At 35.9% G+C, this 25,383-nt stretch overlaps 1 protein-coding gene and 1 long non-coding RNA gene across 4 annotated transcripts; one reads left to right on the plus strand and one right to left on the minus strand.

Annotated features, from left to right (window-relative positions):
- The first annotated feature begins 4,585 nt into the window (after positions 1-4,585).
- On the plus strand, positions 4,586-20,140 carry LOC145787496 (sodium-dependent glucose transporter 1C-like). 2 transcript variants are annotated; one of them, XM_082599249.1, is made up of 10 exons: positions 4,586-4,849; positions 5,088-5,196; positions 6,960-7,137; positions 15,549-15,665; positions 16,471-16,578; positions 16,990-17,399; positions 17,984-18,121; positions 18,363-18,456; positions 18,601-18,734; positions 19,185-20,139. In XM_082599249.1, the coding sequence occupies exons 2-10, from the start codon at positions 5,095-5,097 to the stop codon at positions 19,347-19,349; spliced, it is 1,446 nt and encodes a 481-aa protein (XP_082455375.1). In that variant the 5' UTR covers positions 4,586-4,849; positions 5,088-5,094; the 3' UTR covers positions 19,350-20,139. The 2 variants fall into 2 exon arrangements, with proteins under 2 accessions (XP_082455375.1, XP_082455376.1); XM_082599250.1 differs by having other exon boundaries at positions 4,586-5,196; positions 19,185-20,140.
- On the minus strand, positions 10,662-13,218 carry LOC145787497 (uncharacterized). 2 transcript variants are annotated; one of them, XR_014291404.1, is made up of 5 exons: positions 12,979-13,218; positions 12,544-12,748; positions 12,190-12,370; positions 11,677-11,829; positions 10,662-10,935 (listed from the first exon to the last, which is right to left on the minus strand). It is a non-coding gene; the product is annotated as an uncharacterized LOC145787497 (long non-coding RNA). The 2 variants fall into 2 exon arrangements; XR_014291405.1 differs by having other exon boundaries at positions 12,190-12,409.
- Positions 20,141-25,383: the final 5,243 nt, after the last annotated feature.

The following is a 25,383-nucleotide window of genomic DNA, read 5'->3' on the forward strand; positions in this document are numbered from 1 at the left end:
TAAACGCTATTTGGAACCAATCACGTTGATTACAACCCAAACAAACAGCTATTTAACGTTTACTGGCTTAGTAACAATCAAAATATGATGTGAAGTAAGCCTGAGGATACAAGATGTAGAATATATAACTTGCGTTTTGCATTAATATATTTGTTGATTTCAACAGTCTCAGACTTAGGCTACTAAGTAAGCTACAAAGTACAAACAAAATGCATACATTGTTTTGCTTAACAAACTAGACAAATAAGCAAAACAAAGCTATCGATGAACAAACGCAACTCTTTATTATGATTGGCTTACTGAGCAACACCCATCAAGGTACGATGGCCATTTATATAATTACAGAATATAAAGTTATGTTCTTCAGTAAAGTAGCTGCTTAGAATTTTATCCTTGCTGCGGAAGAACGTAATCTTGGCCTTGGAGTCAAGAATGCCATGTTGATCAAGATGAGGAGCCAAGATTGCAGCTACCACTTTTGATAACTAAATCTTTAACTACTACAGTAGGTGGTAGAAATGGTTTTGAGAAAAAAACTTGATCTTGCTCCAAAACATTACTGAAGGTATTGAGGTTACTCTCAGTCATGCCCGTTTTCCTATTGTTTCAAGCAAATCACCACTTGAAACTAGAGAGGGCAAACAAAAAACAGAAATAGCAACGTCCATGCAATGACTGCCTTGCACACTCCATGTAAACATGATGTTCCAACTTCCTTCGAACATCCTCACCGTGCAGAAGTATCAATTTTCATGGTGATTCCACGGCTCTCTTTATGCCATGGCACTCTGAACTTCTTAGCCTTGAGCCCAGAAACGGGTTTGAGTGCAATGTTTGCATACTTTAGGAGGAACCCAGGACATCTTGATCACCCAGCTTCATGTCAAAGTAATAATAATAATGCTTGTTTTTATATAGCGCTGTATCTATCGCAGAATGCCTTGGTCCTCTGCGTTGCCTCATGCAGCAAAATATATCTGGGTTGTTTGTACAGCATCCTACTTGTCAAAGGCATATTATATTTGCCTATATGCCATTTATTTAGCCTATAGGCTAGACCAGAAAAAAACTTCTTGCAGCAAAGACTTGGCCTTAGCAAAGGCTTAGAATAAAACTTCATTTGTACAAGTATCCATTTCAGTACGCCTTATACCTTTTCAATATAAAGCTGCATTCATAAACACATGACTTTCGGGATATTTTTCTTGTGATGTAGACCTACTGATTCACAACTGTTTTCATTGAGTACTTATGTCTCTCTTAGGTTTAACACAGTTCATTTCAACCTTTGCTTGCGTTTTGAACTTTCGTGCAATATGAACCAATTGAACTAGACAAGTGCAATTATGACATCATAATGGTAAACAGGGCTGAAAATAAGTAATTTGCTAATTGAAATCTTTGAGAAACGATTTCAAAAATATGTTCATTGTCGAATATCTCGAAAACTAGAGCCAATTCGAAAAAACTAAGTGCATTTTCGGAATCAGGGGCCCTGAAATACTCTAAAATGACTCTCATCTTTTGTGCCAAAATTTTTTTGTTGGTCTATATGTTATAGATTCACTGACTGCGAAAAGGCTGTAAAATCAACTAAAATGACACTAAAAGCATGCACTATTAGTGACTCTCAGACTTGGAGTAGGGTGAAGATGTTCCACGTGGAAGTTAACAGAGGAAGTGACGTCAAAATCACGTGGTCAAATTTTGAGAAATCCTCTCTTCAAATACTGCTAAACCACTTCGAAATTTACTAATTTTTCAGAAAAATTCAGAACTTCTCCTTGGGTGAACCAGGGTCAAAGGTCAAAACCCAACAAAAATTTTTGGTTTACAAATATCAGTGAGCAAAATGGAACATTATTCCAAACTGACAAAAATTTTAAAGAACATCAAGAAAAATGAGCCACCCTACTATATAGCCTATAGCCAACAAAGCTTCGAGCTTAAGTATTTGAGATAAAAATGCTTTTAGGCTTTGGGTTACTTAACTTTTTCAACTTACAAACCAAAATATCTTAATCGTTTTTTCGAAGCCTTGATTTTCTGATAAGGGAATTGTCGCTTTTGCAAAAGCCCGCTGTTCTTTTGACTTGGAGTGGCTGTTTCAATCATATGGATCACGGAATAAGATTCTATTAGATTACAATTCTATTAGAATTAGATTAATTGGATCTAATTCCCTGATCCATGTTTCAATAACACATTGTAAACTTAAATTATTATATTTTTGTCTCTTCCCACATCGCAGTGTTACTTGCAAAGGATTTTTACACGTATGCCAGCAATAAAAAATACATTAAGCTAAAATCGAATATGTTTACAATACCAACCAAAGACATAGTCTACAATGATCCATTCAGTTTTAGGCTCGACTTGAGAGCTATCTACATAAAACATAAGCTCGTCATAATACGAAGTAACAAACGATGTGATTTTGGAAATAGATCAAGGGTCGTTTGCTGTGGTATGGGGCCAACTAGACTAAGACCAGATCAGGATTAATTGTGGTGCACCACCGTTCGGAGCGGAAGTTGTTGTGCTGCTTGGGGTCAAACAGCTGGACACATGGAAATCAAGAACTTCCCTGGAAGCGCAACTACGTCATTTTGGTTTTGAGAGCAGAGAGCGGTGTTTATGCAAAAGTGTTGCCAGATTTCTTGTATATTTCTAGACAAACAGCTATTTTTAATCACAAAGCTGAAAAATTAGGGAATTTTTTCGTGTTAGTATTCAAGTCTCGATAAAAATTTACAAAAACCTTAAGAATTAATCTAAATCTAAAGTAATTTATTGTCAACTTATCAATCAAATCAATCAGCTGTAAGCTCGAATAGGAGAGCATAACTTTGGTTTGCCTTACCATTTGTTTTAAGATGTCGATCGTAGACTCACGTCAGGCCTTCCACATTCAACAGCAGCGAAGGAATTCCTTCCCATAGGACAACTGAAGTTCCCCCTGCCGGAAGCGAAATTTTTTTTCCCACGAACTTTTTGTTACTTCGCATAGAGTTTGTATTTGTATTATAGAGTTTGTATTACCAGCCTACAATGTGAATGCAAAAATTTTTCGTTGGTGTGTTTGGTTCAGTGGTTTCATCTTGTGCCTTATGTTCGTGAAGACAACGGTTCGACTCCCATCAAAGTCAATTTGTTTCTTTAAATTAATTTTTGCGGTGCACAAAAGCGTTTCAAAAAAGTAGGGTTAGGGTTAATGGATTAGGTTTAATTTTTAGAGTTAGGGTTAATTCTTAATCAATTCGGAAAATCTTACTTTTAGAGTGACCAGAATCAATTTTTTTTCTCAACTTTTTTAAACTTGACTAGACGAGATGTGTCTCCAGGCTACGTTATTTTTCAAGTTCAATGTTTAGACTTGGACCTGGATGGCGAAAATTGGCTGCTGACTTTGAAAACCGCGCGAAAAAAATTAATTGGTAAAAACAGTTTGGGCGCCTCGCCGTAACCAGTAATGGCTACACTTACAGAAATATGCAAATGAGACAAAAAGTTCGCGGGAAAAATTTTCGCCTCACGGAACAGTTTTTGACATGAAGGGCGCATGTTCTGGGTCAGCATCATCATTCTGTGCAGAGTAGACTTTCATAAAGCTCTGTGAACCACAATTGCTGTTTCGATTTGTTGTTATTCATTTAAATGCGAGAATCAATTACCAGGACTCACCACTAGTTTAACATGAGCCCCATTCGGGAAGTTCCTTTCAAATACAGGCCTTCCCTAAAAAAGTTTTAGGCAGGCCTTTCCTATTTATTTAGAAAAAATAGCTTTGATATGACGACAGCCTATTTTGTTTCTCGGCAGTCGAGTGTAGCAGAAACTCAGCGATAGACAGTTAGACACGTGTTTTGCCCATGAGGCTGGGCTCATCAGTACCGCACCACTAGTGACGATGCACCCCTAAATCGATGGGTTGACGATGCACCCCTGCCACATAGTTCTCAACCGTTGGTTTTGTCAGTCTATTGAATTCTTACCTTTGTGGAAAGAAAACAACTAAACCAACTGTCGCCAAGGATATGCACTGTTGAGAAGGAGCGATCTTCCAGTGCATTTTTTTTTAATTTAACGTTGTTATTAAACCAACTGTTTTCACGCCTTATTTCCAATAATAATGATTTAATTGTAGGCCTAGTAGGCTACTGCAAATTTGAATTCATCGAATGCTGAAATTTGCACAATCTAATCTCTTAGCGTAATTTCCCAAAGAATCGATTTACTAATGCCTAATAATGACATCTTCAGCTTTTTTTCTTTTTTTTCAGCTCATTCAAACAGTAATAATCTAATTGCAATTTTTCCCTATTTGTCAAGTTAAATGAACTTTCCACCACATCTGATTTGCTGACTAACTTTTTCTATCCTCTACTCACATTGATTCAACGTTAGTTAATGTTAAGCTATTGAGGATATCTACAGAATGACTAACTGCTGGATAGTAGCCTCCTTTTTACGCATCATCAGCGTTGTCAATCACATTGGGTAGCAGCGGTGTAGGATACGTTTTGAAATTCAGTAATAAAAAAATTCTTCATTTCGTCAATATGTTGCTGTGGTGTGTTCCTTTGCTGTCAAACAGATAGATTTTACTGGTTTCGGACCTCTTTGTAAAGTCAGTCGTGCTGCTTCTGTCTGACGAAGCGTCAGGAATAAAAGCAGGTTATCATTGCAACATCTTGTGGTAGACCTAGCTCAGTTTGCAGTCGCCAGAAAAACGCAAGAAATTATTTTATGCTTTTAAGATAAATACTTGAAATGTCATATAGATGCTGTGGCATTTGTGGTTTTGCAGGGATCAGGGCAATATTCTGAGAGGAATATCTTAACTCACGTAAGTCTCAAATAATTTCTAGCGATAAATCTGTGTGGAAGATATTTATTGAAAGCATTGTAAGTTATGTAAAGAATGATTATTTGTTCGACTTGCACACTAAGTTTAATCATTAACGATGGTTACTCATTGCTGGATAAGCAATAATGCAATTGCGCATTTATCTACTTTCTACCACTTCAGTGAGCAACAAGAAGCATTTTTTATTTGGGATTGTTTCCCGACACAAAATCTTTAGGTGAAAAATGAAAGAAACTAAGGAAGACGTGGAGAAGCAAGATGCGGAAGAGGGAAAAGTTTGGGTCATTACCTTGGTTGTTGTAATTTCTTTGACGAGAATTGGACATGTAAGATATTTTTAAATGATTAGATTTGGCCACCTTTATGATGTTGGTTACTGCTTGTTGTTACCTTGGTAGACATTCTTAAAAATTATAAATGCAGTACAATGTGTAGTGTTATACTATACGCTTCTCCAGTTACTCTTTAAGTTTTCTGTAGAACAAGATGCTTAAATGAAATACTGTATATTTCTATAGGTGTAATGCTAAAGTCTGCACATTTTCGCTTGTAGGATAATAAACAAAAAAACCGTGCACACTAAAAAAAAACTATAAAAACTGTGAAATTTAAGTCGCACAATATGGTAGAAAAACATTCGTACTGTAAATGTTAGGTAGTTATAGGCTACCGGTAACCGAATTATATTATTCATGAGTCTGTTTGTTTATCGGTTTAACATTGGGATGGCGCAAAAGATAAAGCACTAGATTTCTGATCATGCGGTCCTAGTTTGATTCTCGGCTTAAGCAGATTGTTCATAAATACTGCTAACCTTTTCCCAGGATGAAGTACAGTAAATCAAGTGAGCTGGAGGAAAGGAGGCCATAAGAAGGGAACTGTCCACGTACTCGCGTTTGTGTTGCAGGCTTAGGCTACTATATTGAAAACCTTATCTTATCTTTTCCCAATGCTTGGAATTAAGTATGAAAACCACTTTCACTTGCCTGTTCAAAAGTGGTTTATCTGAGTTTTGAAAAGGTTTAAACAAATTTGATACTATACTAGTTTGAATTAGTATTTTATATACATTTAACAAAATAGTCTCAATAGTCAAGTATAAGGAAGCCCATTTGAGGTGGCGGCGAAGAAAACAAACTAAATCGAAAAATAAAACTTTTAAATTTATGAAGATTTATTGACGCAGTCAATGCCCGTGGTAATTAATCAACATTACCTACAAAAGTTTCAGCCAAGCTTACGTTCATCTTCTGTCATGGTTAATCTTACTTTCAACGATGACTGGCAGCTCTGTAGAAGCCTTTTACTGTAACCCAAAATAAAACATCCACTTGAAGTGGCAAAAGAATAGACCTTTGGGCTTTGGCCTTCACATGTTGGTTAACTCACAAGTCTATATAAGGCAAAGAAAGACGATGGCCAAATTGAAATGCGGTCATGTGTAATCGAAAAATAAATAATCAACTGGCCGTTGACTCAGCAATTTTTCAATGACCGACTACCTAAATTGCAATATTCAACTCAACTGAATGAAAAAAAATCCAACTCATCTGAATAATAGCATGTGAGGGGTAGATTATATCCCCTAATGTTTATAGTTATCACTTCTGAAAATGTGAAAGAAAGTTTCGCTACAATACTGCAGTCCTGCAGATGCAAAAAGCTGGTTAAATATGGCACTAATAAAAAAAAAAACATTACTGTAAAACAATGAAAACTATATTAATACTACAAAAAGTGCTCAATGCTAAGCAAAAAAGCAAAGCAGAGCGAATTAAATCAAAATATAGTTATTACTATCTGAATTCTTAACAGCCTGTTTCACCTAAAGGAGAATCATCAGAAGGGTCTTATTCAAATAGAATTCAAAATATTCTATTTGAATAAGACCCTTCTGATGATCCGTTTGAGGTGAAACAGGCTGTTAAGAATTCCTGATAGTAATAACTATATTTTGATTTATATATACTGTATATATAAACATCAGGCTTATAATGCGAAAATCTTTTTTGAATAATTAAAGAACTATTTAAATACCAAAGTAGGCTACACAATTTTTTACCATACTTAATTGCTTATGTTTCCAAAGGGAATCTTTATGTCGTTGTCTGGACCAACTCTGCTTTATCTTGCTGACAATGTTCATGCAACTGTGGGACAAATCTCATCCATGTTCACTGGAAGATCTGCAGGATTTTTCGTTGGAGCGATCATATTTGCAATTGTGAATAATCGTATCAAGTCACATCAACCATTAAGAATAATAGGTGAGCAGAGATGGGCAAGATCACCAGTATTGGTGATCTTGAAGATCAAGATCAAGATCACCAAGAATAGGTGATCTTGAAGATCAAGATCACCAAACTATGTGATCTTGAAGATCAAGATCAAGATCGTGATCTTGAAGATCAAGATCACTTTCAAGATCACTTTTTGTGTACTTGAAAAAAAAATGAAGTTTTTGATCAATGATGTTGCAAAAAATAATAACTATAAGCAATCTGGGTAAAGGTATATAGTTGGTATTGCTAACTTTTACTTTTAACTACTCGATCGCTGGCCTAAGAATTGTAATAAGTTAGTGACTGTTGCTATTATAGGCCTATCAATTGTTGACGTAGTTTGCTTAGAATCGCAACGTCACCCCCAAGGCAGAGGTTAATTACAGTAGTTCTGAAAAGTCGCAAAATTTGCAATTAGTTTTATACTTAATAAATAAAAATAAAGTTTAAACCGCATCATTTTTTACCAAATTTTTGTCTGGTTCATGTGGGAGTTTTTATTCGTGTTACTAAGTAGTTTTAACTTTCACTGCATTATGTAAATGTTTATTGCACCATTTACCCACCTGGCAAATTTGATACTGTTGTCTGCTATCAAAAAAGTTCAGAGGTTTGCGGTCCGACAAACCGCTCCATACTCAGACCCTAAACAAGTCTTGGTCTGGTTGATTTGCTGCAATAAACCACTTTACATGACCAAAGTCGGCTAGAATCCAGATTTTTTAACACCGCCATTCTAGACTTTTGAAACATCTAAAATTGCGTCAATAAAAGCAAACATTTCTTTAAAATTCACATTAAATCATTTTTTATTATACGTCAACATAAAGTACACGGAAGTTGACTTCTTCATTATGACCAACACAGAAAACTTTTTCAATTTTGAAATGGCAACACTGACCAGATTTGATGGAGACTTTAAGTCGTCTTTTGTTGGGCACATATCATATTAACAGTGGCTTAATGTTAGTAGTTGCCACTAACTACTTTGTACAGTACGAGTTCTAAAAAAATGCCTCTATGTAGGAAGTAAAATTCAATTTTAAAGTGATCTTGATCTTATTGTTCTTCAAGATCAAGATCACACAAAAAAAAGTGATCTTAGATCAAGATCAAGATCACCAAAAAAAAAGTGATTTTGAAGATCAAGATCACGATCTTGATCTTCAAGATCACTTGTGATCTTCAAGATCAAGATCACGCTCATCTCTGTAGGTGAGATATCATGCACTGTGAGAAAATAAAAAACTAACTACACCTTTAAGTTGTTTGCACTTGTTTAAACATAATTTTCTCAACTACATCAACTTTTTTTAAATTCTAACTTCGTCATGTTGATGAAGTTTTAGTAGTGTTGCCAAAAGGTCCAAAGAGTAATTTTGGCCTCAGACCCGGTATGAATTTAGGAACATAGAATCTTTGCAAGCGGATGGAAACTGGAAAAAAAATACTGTGTATTCTTTCCAGTCCTAATGTGATACTTTGCTTTTGCATGTAAAAATTACATCTTTCCTTGATAAATTATTTAGTTGCCTAATTTCCTCGTTCTTGATGTGTAGTGAAGGCTTCTGTTTTGGAAAAGACGTGTTGCTTGAGGTTTGGGCCCCTCATTGACACAGCTTCCGAATTATCCTCTCAACGACCCTTGCGCTGAAGTCACCATAAAATAATGGCATCATAGTCTGTAGCTTACTGTAATTATTTAGTTAAATATCTTGTCAGTTTATTTGCCCCGAAAGCTCGGTTGGTTCTACGCTTAAACTCTAAATAACAAAAAAATCAAGCAGCATTGGTTCAATTCTCGGGGTATACTCTTGAGCAAAGCGTTTCAAAGAGTGCACTCCATTCAGCGGTACCTGGTGAAATATTTCACAAACACCAATATCTCAACAAAGGGAAATTTCACTCTGACAATCTCGGTGACCCGACCTGCGCTAGTTGTTCAATTCCTGTACAAGCAGTGTTGGGCGCGATAACTCATTTTTCAGTTAAGCGATAACGATAATCGATAAACGAAAAATGCCTAAAGCGATAACGATAAACGATAAATCAAAAAAAAGTTAAGCGATAACGATAAACGATAAATTATCGCCGATAATGTCCGATAACGATAATTTTTTTTTTTCTTGATTAGCGCTGCCCCATCCCATGCAGCACGAACTGTTTTCATCAACATGCTGAAAAATCGAACATAATATACTGTAAAGGGACAAAACTTTTTGTAAGTTATGCATAAATAGAATCGTAATAGCGGCAGTAGGTATCGAATCTTCAACCTCTTGATCCAGAATCAAACCACTGAGGTAACCGCCGTGCTTATAATTATACCTTCAGATACCAGTTGGATGCTTTTATCAATTGAGTTACACTGCCGCTTACGTGCAGTAGGCAAAATAATTAAATCAAATGAAAATACCATAAAAAATTCCAAACTTTGTATTTTGTTTTCTGCTTAAAGGGCTGTTTACAGCAAAGTCAGCAATAATTGAAAAAATTCCCAAAAACGCAAAATGCTTGAAAATTTATCAGTAATCATAAGCGTTATTGGTAGTAAAAATGTGCATACTGTGAAATCCATCAAGCTTGTCAAATTAGTCGTGTTTGTTTAAGAACAATAACATAATTATCGTAATTTACTGATAATTTCAGATAATTTTTCTTTGTTTTCTTTGTGAACACCATCATTAAAGCAATGGCAGAACGCTGAGTTGTTGAGATAAGAATTACAATGTAGGCACTGTATTAGTGGGAATAAAAATATTTGATTGAGGTAGGCTATGTCGCAAAGGTAGGCTACAGTAAATAAGAAAGGTTATACTGTATTTAGCATAATTTTACCACGCAACTCGATCCGCCTATTGTCATGCAAAAACTATTACAAGATGCAAAAAAATGTGATGTCAGTCTGCATGTTAAATGCTTCAAGCAATATCATATTCCGCAATGACTTGTTTCAGTGATGTTGTGTTACTTTGCTAATTTTCATCTTCATATTTTTTGAACTTTTATTTCAATAAAATGCTCGATGACAATAATGACATGACAAGACATGAACAAGACATTTCCCATTTATCACTTTGAGCGATAAGTAAAATGTAATAACGCTTAAAGGGGCAGTAAACCCCAAACCATACTTTTCGATTTTTTTGTTTGTAAGTGCTCTAGATATGTATAATAAGTAGTTGTCGTTGAAATTTTCCCTTAATTTCATTGCGTTTCCTTTGTAGGGCCGTTTTAGTTAGCCCTTAGTTTCAGAGCGACGCGTGCTCACTGAACCGTGCGATAATCACGTGTGACGTCATGAGAGTACTAGCCGATCTTATGTTCGCGCAAGATGCATTGTAAGCAAGTGTTCGTAGTGTCGTTTCCAACAAATACAATGAACTACATGTATTTATGTCGATTGTAAGCGGCTTAGTAGTTGATAAAATGAACACTGAAAGTAACTACCTTTCGACAAGTACCATATTAGTTTGTAAAGAACTAGGTCAAGAAGATTCTTAAGACCTCTAGTATAAATTACCGTACTGTCTGTACAGTGTACATGTACAAAATTCACTCTCTCTGTGCACACGGAAAAGCTTTTTTCAAAGCAGACTTTGAATTCTGACTTTTTATTTCAAATCAGGATATATAAATCCAACATATTCGCCGCTATCTTGATTTGAAAATTTCGACCTAATTGCCGAAACGACGCATGACGGCAGAGGCACACGGATTGAACGTCCAAGGTAACCCCAGATCCAGCGAACAAACTGTCTATAGGCAATGTGCCTATAACGTCTGTAAAAACAACTTTTGGTTACATTTACTCTTGTAACGGTAACTCCTTCAAATTCAAAACAACTCTTTAAATGGCCGCGAGTGTTGTATGTGCCGATTCGATGGGAGACGGCCATGGCCGCAAATTTTTCTTGACTTGGCAATGGGAAGCATGTACATTGTACACTGTACAGCCAAATACAACTTGTATTGTTTCAGTGAAATTGTTTTCCGTGAAATAGCTTAGCATCAATAAATCATCATTACGTTGTTGCTTTCTAGGCGAAGTTGGCCTGTTTACGAGCAGTTTTGAGAAAAGTACACATAATAGCAATCAGTCGCTTTTTTACATTGATTCAACATCTGCAGACGTTGAATCAATGTAAAAAGCGACTGATTTGTTATCTGGGTATGTTCACACTGAAACGACCATTTATTAGGTTTAAATGAAGTAAGAGACGAAGTACATCTCCAAAACACAAGCCAACAATATAAAACGAACCAATTAAATCAGTCTCACACGATCAGAACTTAAAGTAACAAAAGTCCCTTTTACTGAACACAGCAAGAAAAGCTCTTATGAAAATGGACTTGCAGAGAAAACAATCAATGGAAAGCGCGCCGAGCAGAGAAACTATAACGTACAAACATACGTAAAATAAACGTAAATTTGTTATAAGACACACTGGTTTTTCAATGAGTCATGTAAAAGAAGCTGGATTTGCTAGCTAAAGTATAAAATGTACTGGCTGAAGTCCATACCTGAAGAAGTTGCAAATCCACTATTTTATTCAATCTTGTGTCCATGATCGTGTATGTGCCGTGCTTCCCACTATGTCCAGGAGAATCTACCCTTCCATCTCCTGCTAACATGAGGTCAATACCATCACCTTCCAATTGTTGAAGTACAGTGTTCTGCTCAATGACATATTAAAAATTCTTATCAATGACACTATTTTAAAGAAAAGATTGAGCACTTCCGTTTACAGTATGTGTGTGTTTCCATACATCAGGAAGCATTCATAAAATATCTATAACAGATATATCATTGTTTACAAACTTCTATTTGAATAAGTTTATACTGATGAAGCCACACTTGTGTGGCAAAAGCTCTGTATTTAAATAAACCGATTCTTCTGAGTTGGTGTGATATTGTTTACTTTATTTAAAATGTTTTGTCACACCGTGCATCCCAGTGGATCTTCAGTTAAATTATAGGAAAATTTGATGAAAAGTTTAGGAACGTAGTTTTGTTTTGGAATTTTACAAACTTACCCCGGCTTTTCACTACGTTCATTGGTAGACACCTCCGAAATTGTATTTATTGAGAAATTTGGATAGTGCATTTCATTATCTTCAAAAGATATGTCTTGCAAAGCCATTCTTGCTTTTTTGGGAGTGGTAGTAAGGTAATCTGGTGGAATTCATTTTCTTTCTTGCAAGTTGCAGGTCACACCTACAGATTGTGTTAATACCAGGGCATTAGCCTGAGTTGCTGCAATAAACATATTCCAAATCAAGCAAAGCAACTTTTACAGTATTCTTTGGCATCACTTCTCTTTCCAAAGCTATTAAAATGTACACTACTGTTATTTCATAATTTGTTATATTATAGTCAAAGTTTCTTACCTTTCGCCGCACTCATTGGCTTCAATACAGCTTGGCATCCTTTTGATGAACAAGCACGGAAATCTAACACGTCATATTGTGTTACAGCATCACAAGTAACCATTTCTGTTTGGCATGACTTCGGCTTTTTTAAAAAAATTTCTCTCGATCTTTTCAGGGTACGAATTGTTCAGGGTACGAATTTGGGTGCATCCCTAGCCAGTAACTGAAAAAGAAAACAACAATGTATATATGAAGGAACATTTTTTGTTAATGCACTTGGTGAATTATACATGGGATGTTCTAAAAGCGCATGTAGCTGGGAATCACTATACCAGCAGGCAGCATACATATTGTAAACTTATGGAAAACAATTTCTCAAAGATGCTACTTCGCTACTTATGTACGGTACTTTATAACAAACATGTAGTAATATAATTGTTAGCTTAAAATTACCTCAAGAACTTGCCGCTTCCTAGCAGCCGGTCGCATGGATAAAGTGGAATTTTGTTGTGGAGTTGTCTCTCCACTGGACTTTGAATCCAACGGTTGCAAAGTTGTTAAAATGTTTTTGTTGAGAAAAATTGAAGGGCATGCATTAAGGTTTAAATTGAGACGTGTGGCATGATCCATGTCAAATTGAAAAAGATTTTAAAAATCTGTTTCCTTGAAATGGAGTCGCCATATTGTGCTGGACTCTGTTGATCCTGGCCACACTCTTGTGGTGTTTACAGACTTGTTCCATTTCTTTTTTATGGTACGATTTTTTGGAAAATGGAACAAAGAAATTTTATCAGTAGCCTAGAAGAACTGCCAGATGAACAGTTATAAACGGTACAACACACCGATTTGGCATGATGAGTACCAAATTGTAACAAGTTCAGCTTAGTTTACTCACACAGCACTGGGGAAGAATGCATATTGAGATATAGGCCTACTTGTCTAGCCAATACACAATCACAAATTGAAATACATGAGTAAATACTGAGACTGGTAGGTAGGCCTATCGTGCACACAGCACAGGAAACAGCACTGACTAATCATGAAGTAAAAAATAAATGCAAATCTCTGCAACCCTTGACTGTCTAAATCTCCTGCTGTTAAATACCATCAAAACTATGCAAACACTGCAAGGTCTAGCCCAAAATGTTTAGGTTAAACGTCCAATAAAAAGTTTAGTGTAGTCTGTAAAATGATGTAAGCTAGCACCAAGGCTACAATAAACTAAATCTGAACTTCAATTGTAACTTGGAATAATCTTATCCACTGCTGCAAACGCATGCCACAACCACACCTAAAACAAGCAAAATATTTGTCCAGACTCCAGCAGTACTTGCATGACGTCACGCGAGAAAAAAATTTATTTCGACAACAGTTCGCGCGGTGTGTGTTCGAATTACAAAACCAAAACTTTGTTTTAAGATTGCGTGAGAACAAATGAGTATTTTTTCATAAAAACAAGTGCAACGTGTTTTTGAATATCCCCTTTATGTATTTCAACTCTCAACTTGCATTTGAAAATGGGGTTGTCTGCCCCTTTAAGCATTACGCACAAGAAACTTGTGAAATTTGATAACGGATTTGCCTAGCGTCTTATATATAGGACGGCTTTTTTCTCAAAAAATACAAACACAATTAGGAAAAAAATAATTGTGATATGTTTTTTAAGTCATAATTATGCAATATTTAAATTTTCCGAAAATTTTTTTAAGTACTTTCACTTTCGGCACAAATGGGTTAACTTTTTAAGTTAAATGGCACTTATGCATTCGGTTATTATTTTTGGATTAAAGTTATATCGCCAAGCTAGAAAAAAATCGATCTTACAGTCTATAACCGATCTTGTGTCGGCAGCCGTGGCCGAGTGGTTAGCGCGTTGGGCTCGCAGTCGAGAGCCTGCATGTTCGACTCCAGCCACCCGCACTTGCTGTTGTTTCTCTGGGCAAGAAACTTAACGATAATTGCCTCTACCTAGTGATCGATTTCGAGTAATGGGTAGTACCAAATTTAAGTCATAAGTAAAGTAGACAACCGAAAAACAGACATTGCCGTCGGCTGCAGCGTGGGTCAGGTGTATGTCGGAAGGTGTACACCGATGCATAGCGCTCAAGTCCGCTTTCCCGCAATGCAGGATAAAGATAAACAAACAAAACAAATTGTGTGTGAATTTTGTCTTTTAATTTGAGTTTGTGACGTAACCGCACGTCTCAAGGCAAGTTCTTGCAATTTTAGTTAATCTAATCATCTAAAGATTTAATGCGCTTAAAACAGTAAGTTTCATGTTTTGACGTGAGAGATTTTATTTTTTTACCACAATTACTAAAAACTAACACTTCCAACGAAAAAAGAAAACACAAGAATAAAATAGTTGATCGTGAGGTGGCGTGAAAGACCATGTTTCCGATGTAAAAGCGGCCTTGTATTGCGACACTTTCACAAACCACTTGCCAATTTCTTTCGCTTCGCTTCAAAGGAAATTGTACCGCCTGTGCGCTTACATTTTAATTTTAAAATTCACTCGCGATTGCCCATTGCAGCAAACCAACAAGAAACTTGTTGCATGCATTTCATTGCATTGCAATTTGCAACTCTAAAAATTATTGTGTTGTCAAGGCCGTCGCTGCAGGGGGCGTGCCCCCTCTCCTGATAACGACCTGTGCACACACACTTCAGGCACTGAAGAAGAACTGGTTTTAATTTTAGTTTCATTAACTAGGTGGCTAATAAAAATATTACTTTTCATGATCTTTCCACTTGTGTGTTGATCCAAAATAAAATTTATCGGCGATAATCAAATATTGCCTTTGGCGATAACGATAAACGATAACCGAAAAAATAATTGAGCGATAACGATAAGCGATAAAAATTTATCGCCGATGAATTATCGCCGATAATGCCCATCACTGTGTACAAGAATGTAAAACTGCCAGGATTAAGCTCTCCAAGAAGCTTTGTAAGTTCGAGGATAAAGATTCGCTCAAGCAATCAACAAATGTAATTAAATTAAACTTACTTCCTGTTTTCAGCTGTTGGTATTGTATTGGCTGGAGTGTTGATGCTAATCACGCCCTGGATCACAAATCTACCTGGCTTGGTTGTTATAACAACTATTATTGGCCTTCTATTTGGATATTTTGACGCTGGTGAGTTTGTTTATCACGGTCACTTGATTTGTAATAGGCCTACTAACCAAAGCTGACATATTTGAACAGGAGTGAGTCCAAATTGATAGAAAGTAAACTCAGTTTCTCAATGTGAAAACTGCATTGTAATGATAGTAAACTAATAATCTTTATTGCTGAAAAAAGGTGCTGACTCCGTATGCTTCGTATGTTGAATTAGTGACATATAATCTGCATCAGGCCTCGACAAAATATGGCCTGTGAGTCACATAAGGCCCACACAACTTTTTATGCAGCCCTCGAAATTAATCAAATATATTTTACAACTCAATTATGCAATAACAGTTTAGAAATGCTGTACAATTGGTTTCATTTTTTTCCTATTGAATAATATCTGTTATCTGAAATTCACTTTTTCGAAATGATAGAACAACGTTTGTAAGTAGCTTGCGAAATATAGTTTTTCTTGTTGGGCTCTTGTATAAGTTTAAATAGTGCAGGCCGGATCTAAATAAATTTTAGTCAGACAACTTATACAACAGACAACAATAACTTCTACAGCCTGTTTCACCTTTATTGGGGATCAGCAAAAATAAAAACTACTTTATATTACCGTAGCCTAATAATGAAAGAGAAGCTGAGAAGATAAAATTTAGGGAGCAATTACTCTCCATACCACCTGTATAGAAGCATAGAGGATACGTTCTTGCTGTGATCACATAGTCCAGCTAACTTAGTGCCGTAAATATACTTTATGAAACAACGCAATATCTGAGCATGAAAAGCAACAACTTGCTAGCATCCAAATAATTGTGTTACACTTTAGGTCTGCAATCTATTTATTTACAATTGTGGGGAGCAAAGAAATCTCGTCCGTACATTCAATCATTTCACTTTATGTTTGGTGTGGGAGCTTTCATTGCACCTGTGATAGGTAACTTATTCATTTGTTTATTGGATTGTTAACTTTGCTGCTAGATCAACATATTTTTATCTGTAAATTAATGTATCACACACTACCGTAAAACCAAAAACATAAGCACTAACATCCTTCCACGAGCTGTGTAAACAATGGCTTGAAACATACAGTAGTTTGATAAATAAATGCAATTAAAATTAATTATGATGAGTCTAATACAATTTAAATTGAAGTAACGTAAAATATCGAAGACTGCATAGAATTATTACAGACAATTTAAAAAATAAAAAATATGACAAGAGAGACTGCTCTATGTCAGTTTTTCCTCATCAGTCCAATTAAACTTTTTGTTAATTTTTTCCCTTCAGTCCGACTGAAGTCTAATCTTTACTTGTTAAGCAAATTGTGTTTTAATGGATTTTGCAGCATCCCCCTTTCTACAAATGGCGGACCAACAGAGCGATGCTCAAGATAGTTGCCCTTCGAGTTCTGATGACGTTTCTGTTACCACCACAATGTACAACGCTACTGACACGACAAGTAAATCGCCAACTTACACAGGCTTGAACCCTGTAGCCTGGACTTACATAATGTCAGGGGCATTTACGATCGTTATGGGAATAATTATGCTCGTTTGCGCCCTATTGCGGATTGAAGATCGCATTAAAACTGCCCACGAGGAGGGCACTAAAGAAGAAAGAGAAGAAGAACCACTTCGAGATGTGATATGGATTTTTATGCCAATAATAATTTTTTACTTTATGACTTCGAGTATGGAAGCTGTCTACCAGTCATATATCTACTCCATAGCCTTGTGCTCAGAACTCTCGTTTTCGGTAAGAATTTGCCTAGAAAAATAAACTGCATCAATGCTATTAATAAACCGATTAAAAAACACGAAATGATTTATACATGGCTACTAATAATTCCTTTGTATAATATCAGATTAAACTGTCCACGTTCAAACTATTTAAACTCTTTTATTGAATCGGATGGACGAAGACCCAATAGATCAAGATCAACCTACAGAAATAAGCAGTTAAACTGGCGCTATTTGTAGTTATACTGTGTTGTTAACGCACTGCTGACAGTTCATATCTTATGCCAACTCTACCCCTCCAACATAATGTTTTTTTTGCTGTTGTAAATCGACAAAGGCTTGTCGACTTATTATTATCAAAGTAATGTCTTTTTCGATGGCTTCTTTGAAAAGCACCTTTAAATCAAAAGCTTGTCTATCCATTTGAAAGACTTTGGATCGACAGATGAAACTTTAAAGACTCTGATCGTGCTTGTTGCTCAAACTGAAGTATATTATATTCGACCCGTCCCGATGCAAACTTTTCTTTATTGAGTTTTGCAACCACTACAAGAATCGAATAAAAGCACTAAGTCTCATTAACTTAAACGATATGTTTAGGTTGCCGATGCATCAACGTTAAACACACTCTTCTGGGTTGGTTTCACTGTTGGAAGAGGTTCAGGAATATTTTATTCCAATTTCTTCAAACCAACAACTATCATCATTGCTGATTTGATTGCGACAACTGTTGCTCTGGTAAACAATTTTTAACGACAATGAATTAAATGAGACAAAATTGTATGCAAAGGGTGTCGCTAAATGTATATTTTAAGAAATGATTCGACAAGATAAAATGGAGTAAAAAACTATTGCATTTTTTGTCATTTTCTAAAATGCATTGGATCCGATTAGATTGGACATTTTTCTGAACAACATTAATCAATTTGTTTTAGATAAAAATGTTTCTTACCAATTCTTATTGTTTTTGTTGTTTTAGATCATTCTCAGTATTTTTGGAAGATACATCGCGCTGGTAGTGTGGATTACAACTGTCTTTCATGGGCTTGCCGTGGCGACTCTTTATCCCACAGGTGATCTGCCGGATATGTATAATTTGTGATCAGAAACCAGAAATTTCTAAACATCCCTGGTGTCCTTGTTATCCCTTATTGTTTGGTATCCATGGAAGAAACTTTAAAGAAAGTTAACGCTAAGTAATATCTTTAAATCTGCAGGCATATCGTGGGCATCGCAAATTACAAATGTGTCTGTGACTTACATTTTCATTTTTGGAGCTGGAAACACTATTGGAACAATGTCCATGTTACCTGTTGGTGGAGCATTGTTTGAAATGGACCCATTTTATGTTGTAAGTAGGAAAATGCAATTTTCTACTTTTGTTTTATTTAATTTTATTTTTCAATCAAGTTTTGCTTTTGCCGTTTTGACTTACCTTTCAAAATTCAAAACCTACAAATTACACTTCAAGCCTGAAGTGGTTTAGTCAAAATATGATCTTTATGTAGCTAGTTTTTGCTGACTTTGGTGAAAAAATTCTTCACTAAGAAATGACAGCACTTTTTAAATTAATAGTCAGCTAAGTTTATTTAGTCATATTTTACTTTTCTTTTTTAGAAAGTATACAGTATGACAACGTTGTGTTTTTCATGTGGCACAGTGTCTCGTGGCACACCAGTGTGCCGCTGCTTTCTGGTTACAAAACAGTAGGCCTACTTTAGTTTTCATAGTTAACATGTTTGTTAAAAATAAAAATAAAAAAACAGTGACAGAGTTAGATAAACATTTTATTATTATTCAGGTTTATCAGGTGCTTGGTATGGCCGTTTGCAATGATTTGGCATTTATTTGTATGACACTGGCTGGAAGAAAGCACCAGAAAGTCTTAGAGAAAAGGCAATCCTTTTCTAAATCAATCACAAGTTCTTTGCAAGATTCAAAAGATCTAGTTTTAACTAAACTCTGAACAATCTTAACAGGATAACTTGCGATAAATGCATATTTTCAAAGTCTTTACCAAAGCAATTTATATTTGTTTTAATTTCGTCAACTCAGTTTCATCCAAGTTTATGTAGACTAAGCTACAAATTGGCAGTTTTAACGTTTTTATTGTCGTTTGAAATTTGAAAAAAAAAACTTAATCTATCTTCAAAAGTCACACATAACTTAAAATTTTGATACGTTTTTTTTTACCTTTTCAAACGTTTCATTAAAAGTTTAGTTTTAGTATTTTTGCCCTTTTAAACGTTAAAACATTGAAATCAACAAGTAATTTTATGAAAATAATCAATGATTTTTATTTTTGTGTCGTTTGCATAATCGACCGTTTGGTGTTCAAATGATACAGTTTTATAAGATAAGAAATAAAAGTTGTCTCGTTTATTTGTATGATGGAGGCTACTAATTAGGGGCTATGTACAATTTTGAAAAAGACATTAAAATAATTAATTACAGACATTAAACATAAAATTCATCTCCGCGCACTATCTTCTGAAAAAATGTAGGCTACACTAACAGAAACAAAGCTTGGAGTTGCAGTATAAGAGATAAAAGGAGTTGATTTACATTTTCCAATAAATCAAAAGGCCTCGAAAATTTCTCTAAATTCACTGAAACTTTCATGAAGAAAACAAGCTAGTGGTTTTTAAAAATTACAGTTGTTTTGTCTTGTTATGGCAGCTTTAATCGCACAGTATAAACTTAACCCATAGGCTATATTGTGTTTTTTTTTTTTATAATTGTAATGTTTTTTTTACTCATTTATTCTTTTTTGTACTTTTTACACGTATGCTATCAATAAAAAATAAATTGAGCTGAAATGAAAATATTTGTAATATAAACAAAGGCGGTGTTTTTTAATTAATTTTATTTCCTATCTTAAATATGTCTGATGAAGTGTACGAGAAGTCTAACTTTAAAAAAGTGCAGCTGCAGATATACCTCAGCCATTGTGTGCACAAAAAGAGACTTGCAACATTAAGATGCAAGTCGGCTGGCTGGCCGAATAATAGAGACGAGTGCACGACGAGCAGAAGAACGAACATCTTTTTGACATCTGGAAAAGACACGGCTGTGACATTGCAACACGCTAAATGATACACTTAGAAGTATAGATAAGAAGATTATCTTCCTTGCCGTTCGGTCCACTTAGTCTAAATTTTGAGCCGATTTTCTATGCCTAGGGCTAGATAACACGGCTAGTGAACAACTCTATTGCAGTAGCCTGATAACAACTTATGGTCCATCTAATATCTTTCGAAACTTAAAAAAACGAGATTACACATTCAATTAAAAATCATAGGCCATGTATCAGCTCGTTGTGTTCAAAAACTCAACTTCAAAGCTATATGCAAAACATGCAAGCTCGCAATCGTACGAAAGTGATAAATTCAGTCCTGTTCTTTCACCAAATGTCCTGCACCACAGCAGCTTATAAGTATTTAATAAATGTGTCATCATTGCAGAATAGACTACCTTTGTTTGGTCTACTGACTACTGCAGTGCGAAGTTTCCAAAATCATCAGAATAAATTTTTGAACAAGAGTATTGAGACTGTGGCTTCAAGAATTCACGATTACGTGTAGGTTAGATAGTCATTAATGACATAGGGCTTGCAATGCGTTTTGTATTTACAAAATGTTTTCTACTTTGCAAAAACTTCAAAAGCAAATGCCGGTGTAACGGTCCAGGAGTTACTGCGGTCTGAAAGTTACCGTAACTTCTGGACCGCGTATACGCGGTCTGAAAGTTACTGCCAGTCCAGAAGTTACTAAAACAGAGTTGAAAGATTTGACGCTTCCAGCAGATTTGTACAAATGATTTCAACATTGGAAACATGTTGATTGTTAAAGACTTATCCACCATTGCATCTTAACAACATGGTTTACAGCAGAAACGTAGGCTAATTGGGAATGAAACGAAAATAAGATGAAAGTTAAAAGATGAGTTTTGTACCGTACCAGAAATTGTTGCTGTATTGGAATGAAATTTTAGTTTGAAACAAGCCATTTACGTATCATTTTAACCTGATTCATTGGTACTATACCATTTGAAGTTGTGTCCGTGCCTTACGTGCGTTGGCAAATAAATTTGCATGGGGTGGTGGTTGAATATAAGTTATGGCCGCTTATGGTATTTTGCTCTCCTGATTGTGCTATGATGCAACCTAGTAGCCTAATCTACGATTCACAATGTAGCATTATGAGTGTTTTATTGACTCGTTGTAGGCTATATGGCGATATTGAAACAAATAATTTGATCGATCATGGCTCCAAAAATTTCAAAGTTTGAATTGTGGCGGCATTTAATTGGCAACAGGCCTTCATACATCGTGCAAAGTTTGCATTTGAAGGCTGACTTGTTAGCCGCTTGTCTTGAGTTGTAGTTGACGAACCTAGTCTTTGCCTCTTTGGCTATATTTTATGTATTTTATGAAAGTTAAAACCAAAGTTTTCTAGTGAATGGAGCACTGAGCCTATTTTTGGTCTGGTTTTTTATAACTACCGTTTTAAAGAAATATAAAGTAGGCTAACTTAGGCTACATGTAGGCAGGGGCGCCGGAAGCGGGGGGGCAGGGGGGGCGAATGCCCCCCCTGCCCTCAAATTTTCTGCAGATGGAGGGGCAGGGGGGGCAATGGTGCCCTTTTAAAGTCATGTAAGCTACTGCACATTTTGCAATATAACAATTTCTGCCATTCGCTTTTAGCCTAATTATAATCTTTCATATTTGCCTCAAAATAATAATTACGGCACAAAATTTTGCAACACAGTACAGGCTTTAAAACTCGTTTTTTTTTCGACAGCCATCGTGGCCTAACGGGAGCTCCTTCTCGGCGGCCAAATCTGCGTGCTTGGAGGCCAAAATACAAAATAAAAATAACGATAGCACAAGTAAATAGAATTAAACTTGCAACAATGCTAAAATGATCACTTAGCGTTGTTGAAGTCTGGGCCTGGGCGACGTCCTACAATAGAATCGCTGCACCACGCAATAACTGCTTTATCGGGATTGTAATCCAGTACTATTCAAACGACACTCGCACGAGTGTCTCCAATGTGGCTGATTTTATAAAAGTTTGCTACTCCCCTAGAATTCTTTTTAGCAACGAAAAACAACGTTCGACATGTGTTGACGATGACGGCAAGGTAATAAAATAAGTATTTCAATGATTAAAACGTTACTTGTAGGCTTTAACTGCCCTTTATCAGAACTGACGATGCACTAGCAAGTGCGAAATATTTTTTCTGTTAAATCTACTGACATCTGATCCTGTTGCCTTAGCAATTGAGGTTTTAGCTATTTCAATGATGTACATTACTAAAAGACATTACTAAAAGAAGCATAATTTTTGCAAAATATGATCAAAAAATGTTTTCCCATTGATGTCAACTAACTTTGTTCTCCTTTTTAACAACGGTTCAATGTCCGACAACATCGAATCGACATAAAAACGACAATATTGCCAGCCGATGTAAATTAGCAATTCGGATTAAGACTTTGTTAAAATAAACGTCGGGAATTACAAACAAGACTTACAGCGCTGGCGATCGCAGATGGATATTCCATCAATAACAAATATTCCCCACACAATGCAACAGTGGCGATTATGACGCGCTGATCTAACTTTGCGTCACTTTTTGATACTGCATGTTTTCGACAGTTAATCCACGATCATTGTATTGCGAAATTAAATAATTGGAGAGACCGGCGGCCAAACTTGGCCGATTGAGGAGGTAGCACCGGCGGTTCATTCAAGCACTACTTAGCGGCCATGGCCGCAGGCTGCTTTAAGGCTTGACAGTAGGTTACATCATTATAAAATAGCATGATGCCCTTCTTTGTATACCGGACACTTGTAGGCTATCATTACTCAATACATAGTGAGCTGATAGATTAGTATTATCGCTATGTCTTATCTTAAAACTTGAAAAAAAATTGGCCTTTTAGTAAACAAAAATGCCCTTTTTTCGTAATCTTGCCCCCCCAGTCAAAAATCGTTCCGGCGCCCCTGCATGTAGGCCAACCGGTAGTCAAAACTCCATCAACCTTCAGTGAGTCTAGGCCAGGGGTTCTTAACCTTTTTTCCCTTATTACCCATTTCTGTCCAGATCAAAGTCCCATTACCCAAAATCTAATTTTAACTAGTTTACCATATTAAAAATATAAAACAGCGTTATTCAACAAAAACAACATTTATATAACGTAAAGAACGGCATCAATAGTTTCAGTGAGACATTTGCGCTTTTTTTGTGTACAATCGATGCAATATTGGGTGCGATTTTGGATACTGCACAAAGCAAGTCTGACTTCAGATCTAACAGCTTGTTTCGTAATTTTGACTTCAAAGCAACATCACTTGAAAATGCTGATTCACAGAGATAAGTAGAAAGGAACATAGTCAACAATGTTAATGGTTTTGCACAACTTTTGGATATGCTTTCCCCATCATTCCCCAGAATTTTCCCAAGCTTTCATCTTCAAAAGTATAGCCTATAGCTCGCTCGTCTCAACACTAACTCTAAATGTACACTTAGCTATACTACTTCAAACAGCAACGCAGCCATCAAGCTTGCTCATAAAACAACTGTAACTGAACTGATTAGGCTATACAAGAAAAATCTTACTTATTATGTCACAAATATGAAATACATAAAACCGGCAACAAAAATAATGCGAAAAATAAATCACTATGACGAAACAATTCTGAAAATGATAAAATATCACTGTGCTTGTTTGGTTGTATTGAACGGACTCAAAACATCAAAAAAAAGTATAAGTAATAAAGCAACTTTACCACTTACAGCTGTGGCATTGTTTGTTACATCTATAATTCTAAATATTCTGGTTCAGCTGATTACCCACCTGCTATCCTGAAATTACCCACATGTGGGTAATTAGGCCTACCCATAGGTTAAGAACCACTGGTCTAGGCCAACGGTGGGCAAACTGCGGCTCGCGAGCCGCATGCGGCTCTTCAACATATATTTTGTGGCTCTTGTATTGAATCGTAATATTACAAAAAAAATTAAGATTATTTTAAATATGTTATCTCGCGCTGTCAACCAAGCAGTGGCGTACCTAGGTTATGGCAGGCATGGCTCGAGTCGTGGGCACCACATTGATAGGGGCGCAAAAATCGGTTGCTATAAATTAAAGTTTGTGACTAACACTTTCTTCAAAATCTAATTTGCGCCCAATAGGCAATACAATACAAAGATCAAAAAGGAGTCTCTCTTTTACTGTAGCCATTGTTAAACAATGGAATTGTGACGTTGCAAAAGCAACATTGTGCCTCTCCTGGCTCATTTTGCGCTCAGTCAGCAACAATTGGAAGTTTAGTAAAGTCACTAAGCAGCGATTAGTTGAAGCTTAGAAGTAGCACCAGAACTTACTTAGGCTATTCATTTTTGTAAGAATTTATAAATCTAATCTGTTGTATTTGTATGACTTCAACTTGGCCTGACCAGAGCACTCAGTCTGTTCTGGGAAGAAATTAACATTGAAGTATTATTGAGCCTATAAGCATGATTATACGAAATTTTGAGACCAAGAATTATGCTAGGTATGATTTATTTTTACGTGCTGTGCTGGCGCTGCTTAGAACTTAGCAGTCTGAAGTTTTGAGGTTCATTCACAAGCTGTGCTTTATGAATAAACGGTACCGTACTTTTACCTAACTTCCTCAAGTTATCAAACGGATAAAAGGAACTCAATTCGTAGTAGAACACACCAATATTGGGAATGATTTGCCATCGATTTTTCAATCTCTAGTTAGCATACAACCCAACGGTTACAAAACCCGCCGACAGGCAACAAATGTCTGCGACAAATTAAATTAATTAATATCAGTTTTTGAAAAAATCTGCAGGTGCCTGAGAATAAATATTCAGAACACAAAAAGACCACTGCACGACTCATTTCTGTTTTTCTAACAACTTATGGTTGTGAATCTTTATTCTCTGTAATGAACTTTGTAAAATCAAAACATCGTGCAACATTG

Source organism: Aplidium turbinatum, chromosome 18, assembly GCF_918807975.1.
Source record: "Aplidium turbinatum chromosome 18, kaAplTurb1.1, whole genome shotgun sequence".
Taxonomy (NCBI): Eukaryota; Metazoa; Chordata; class Ascidiacea; order Aplousobranchia; family Polyclinidae; genus Aplidium; species Aplidium turbinatum.

Excerpts from the sequence above, each read along its gene's own strand:
- LOC145787496 (XM_082599250.1), top strand. The coding sequence starts at position 5,095 with ATGAAAGAAACTAAGGAAGACGTGGAGAAGCAAGATGCGGAAGAGGGA. Across the intron at positions 5,197-6,959 it reads CTTTGACGAGAATTGGACAT|GGAATCTTTATGTCGTTGTC; the intron begins GTAAGATATTTT and ends ATGTTTCCAAAG. Across the intron at positions 7,138-15,548 it reads TCAACCATTAAGAATAATAG|CTGTTGGTATTGTATTGGCT; the intron begins GTGAGCAGAGAT and ends TCCTGTTTTCAG.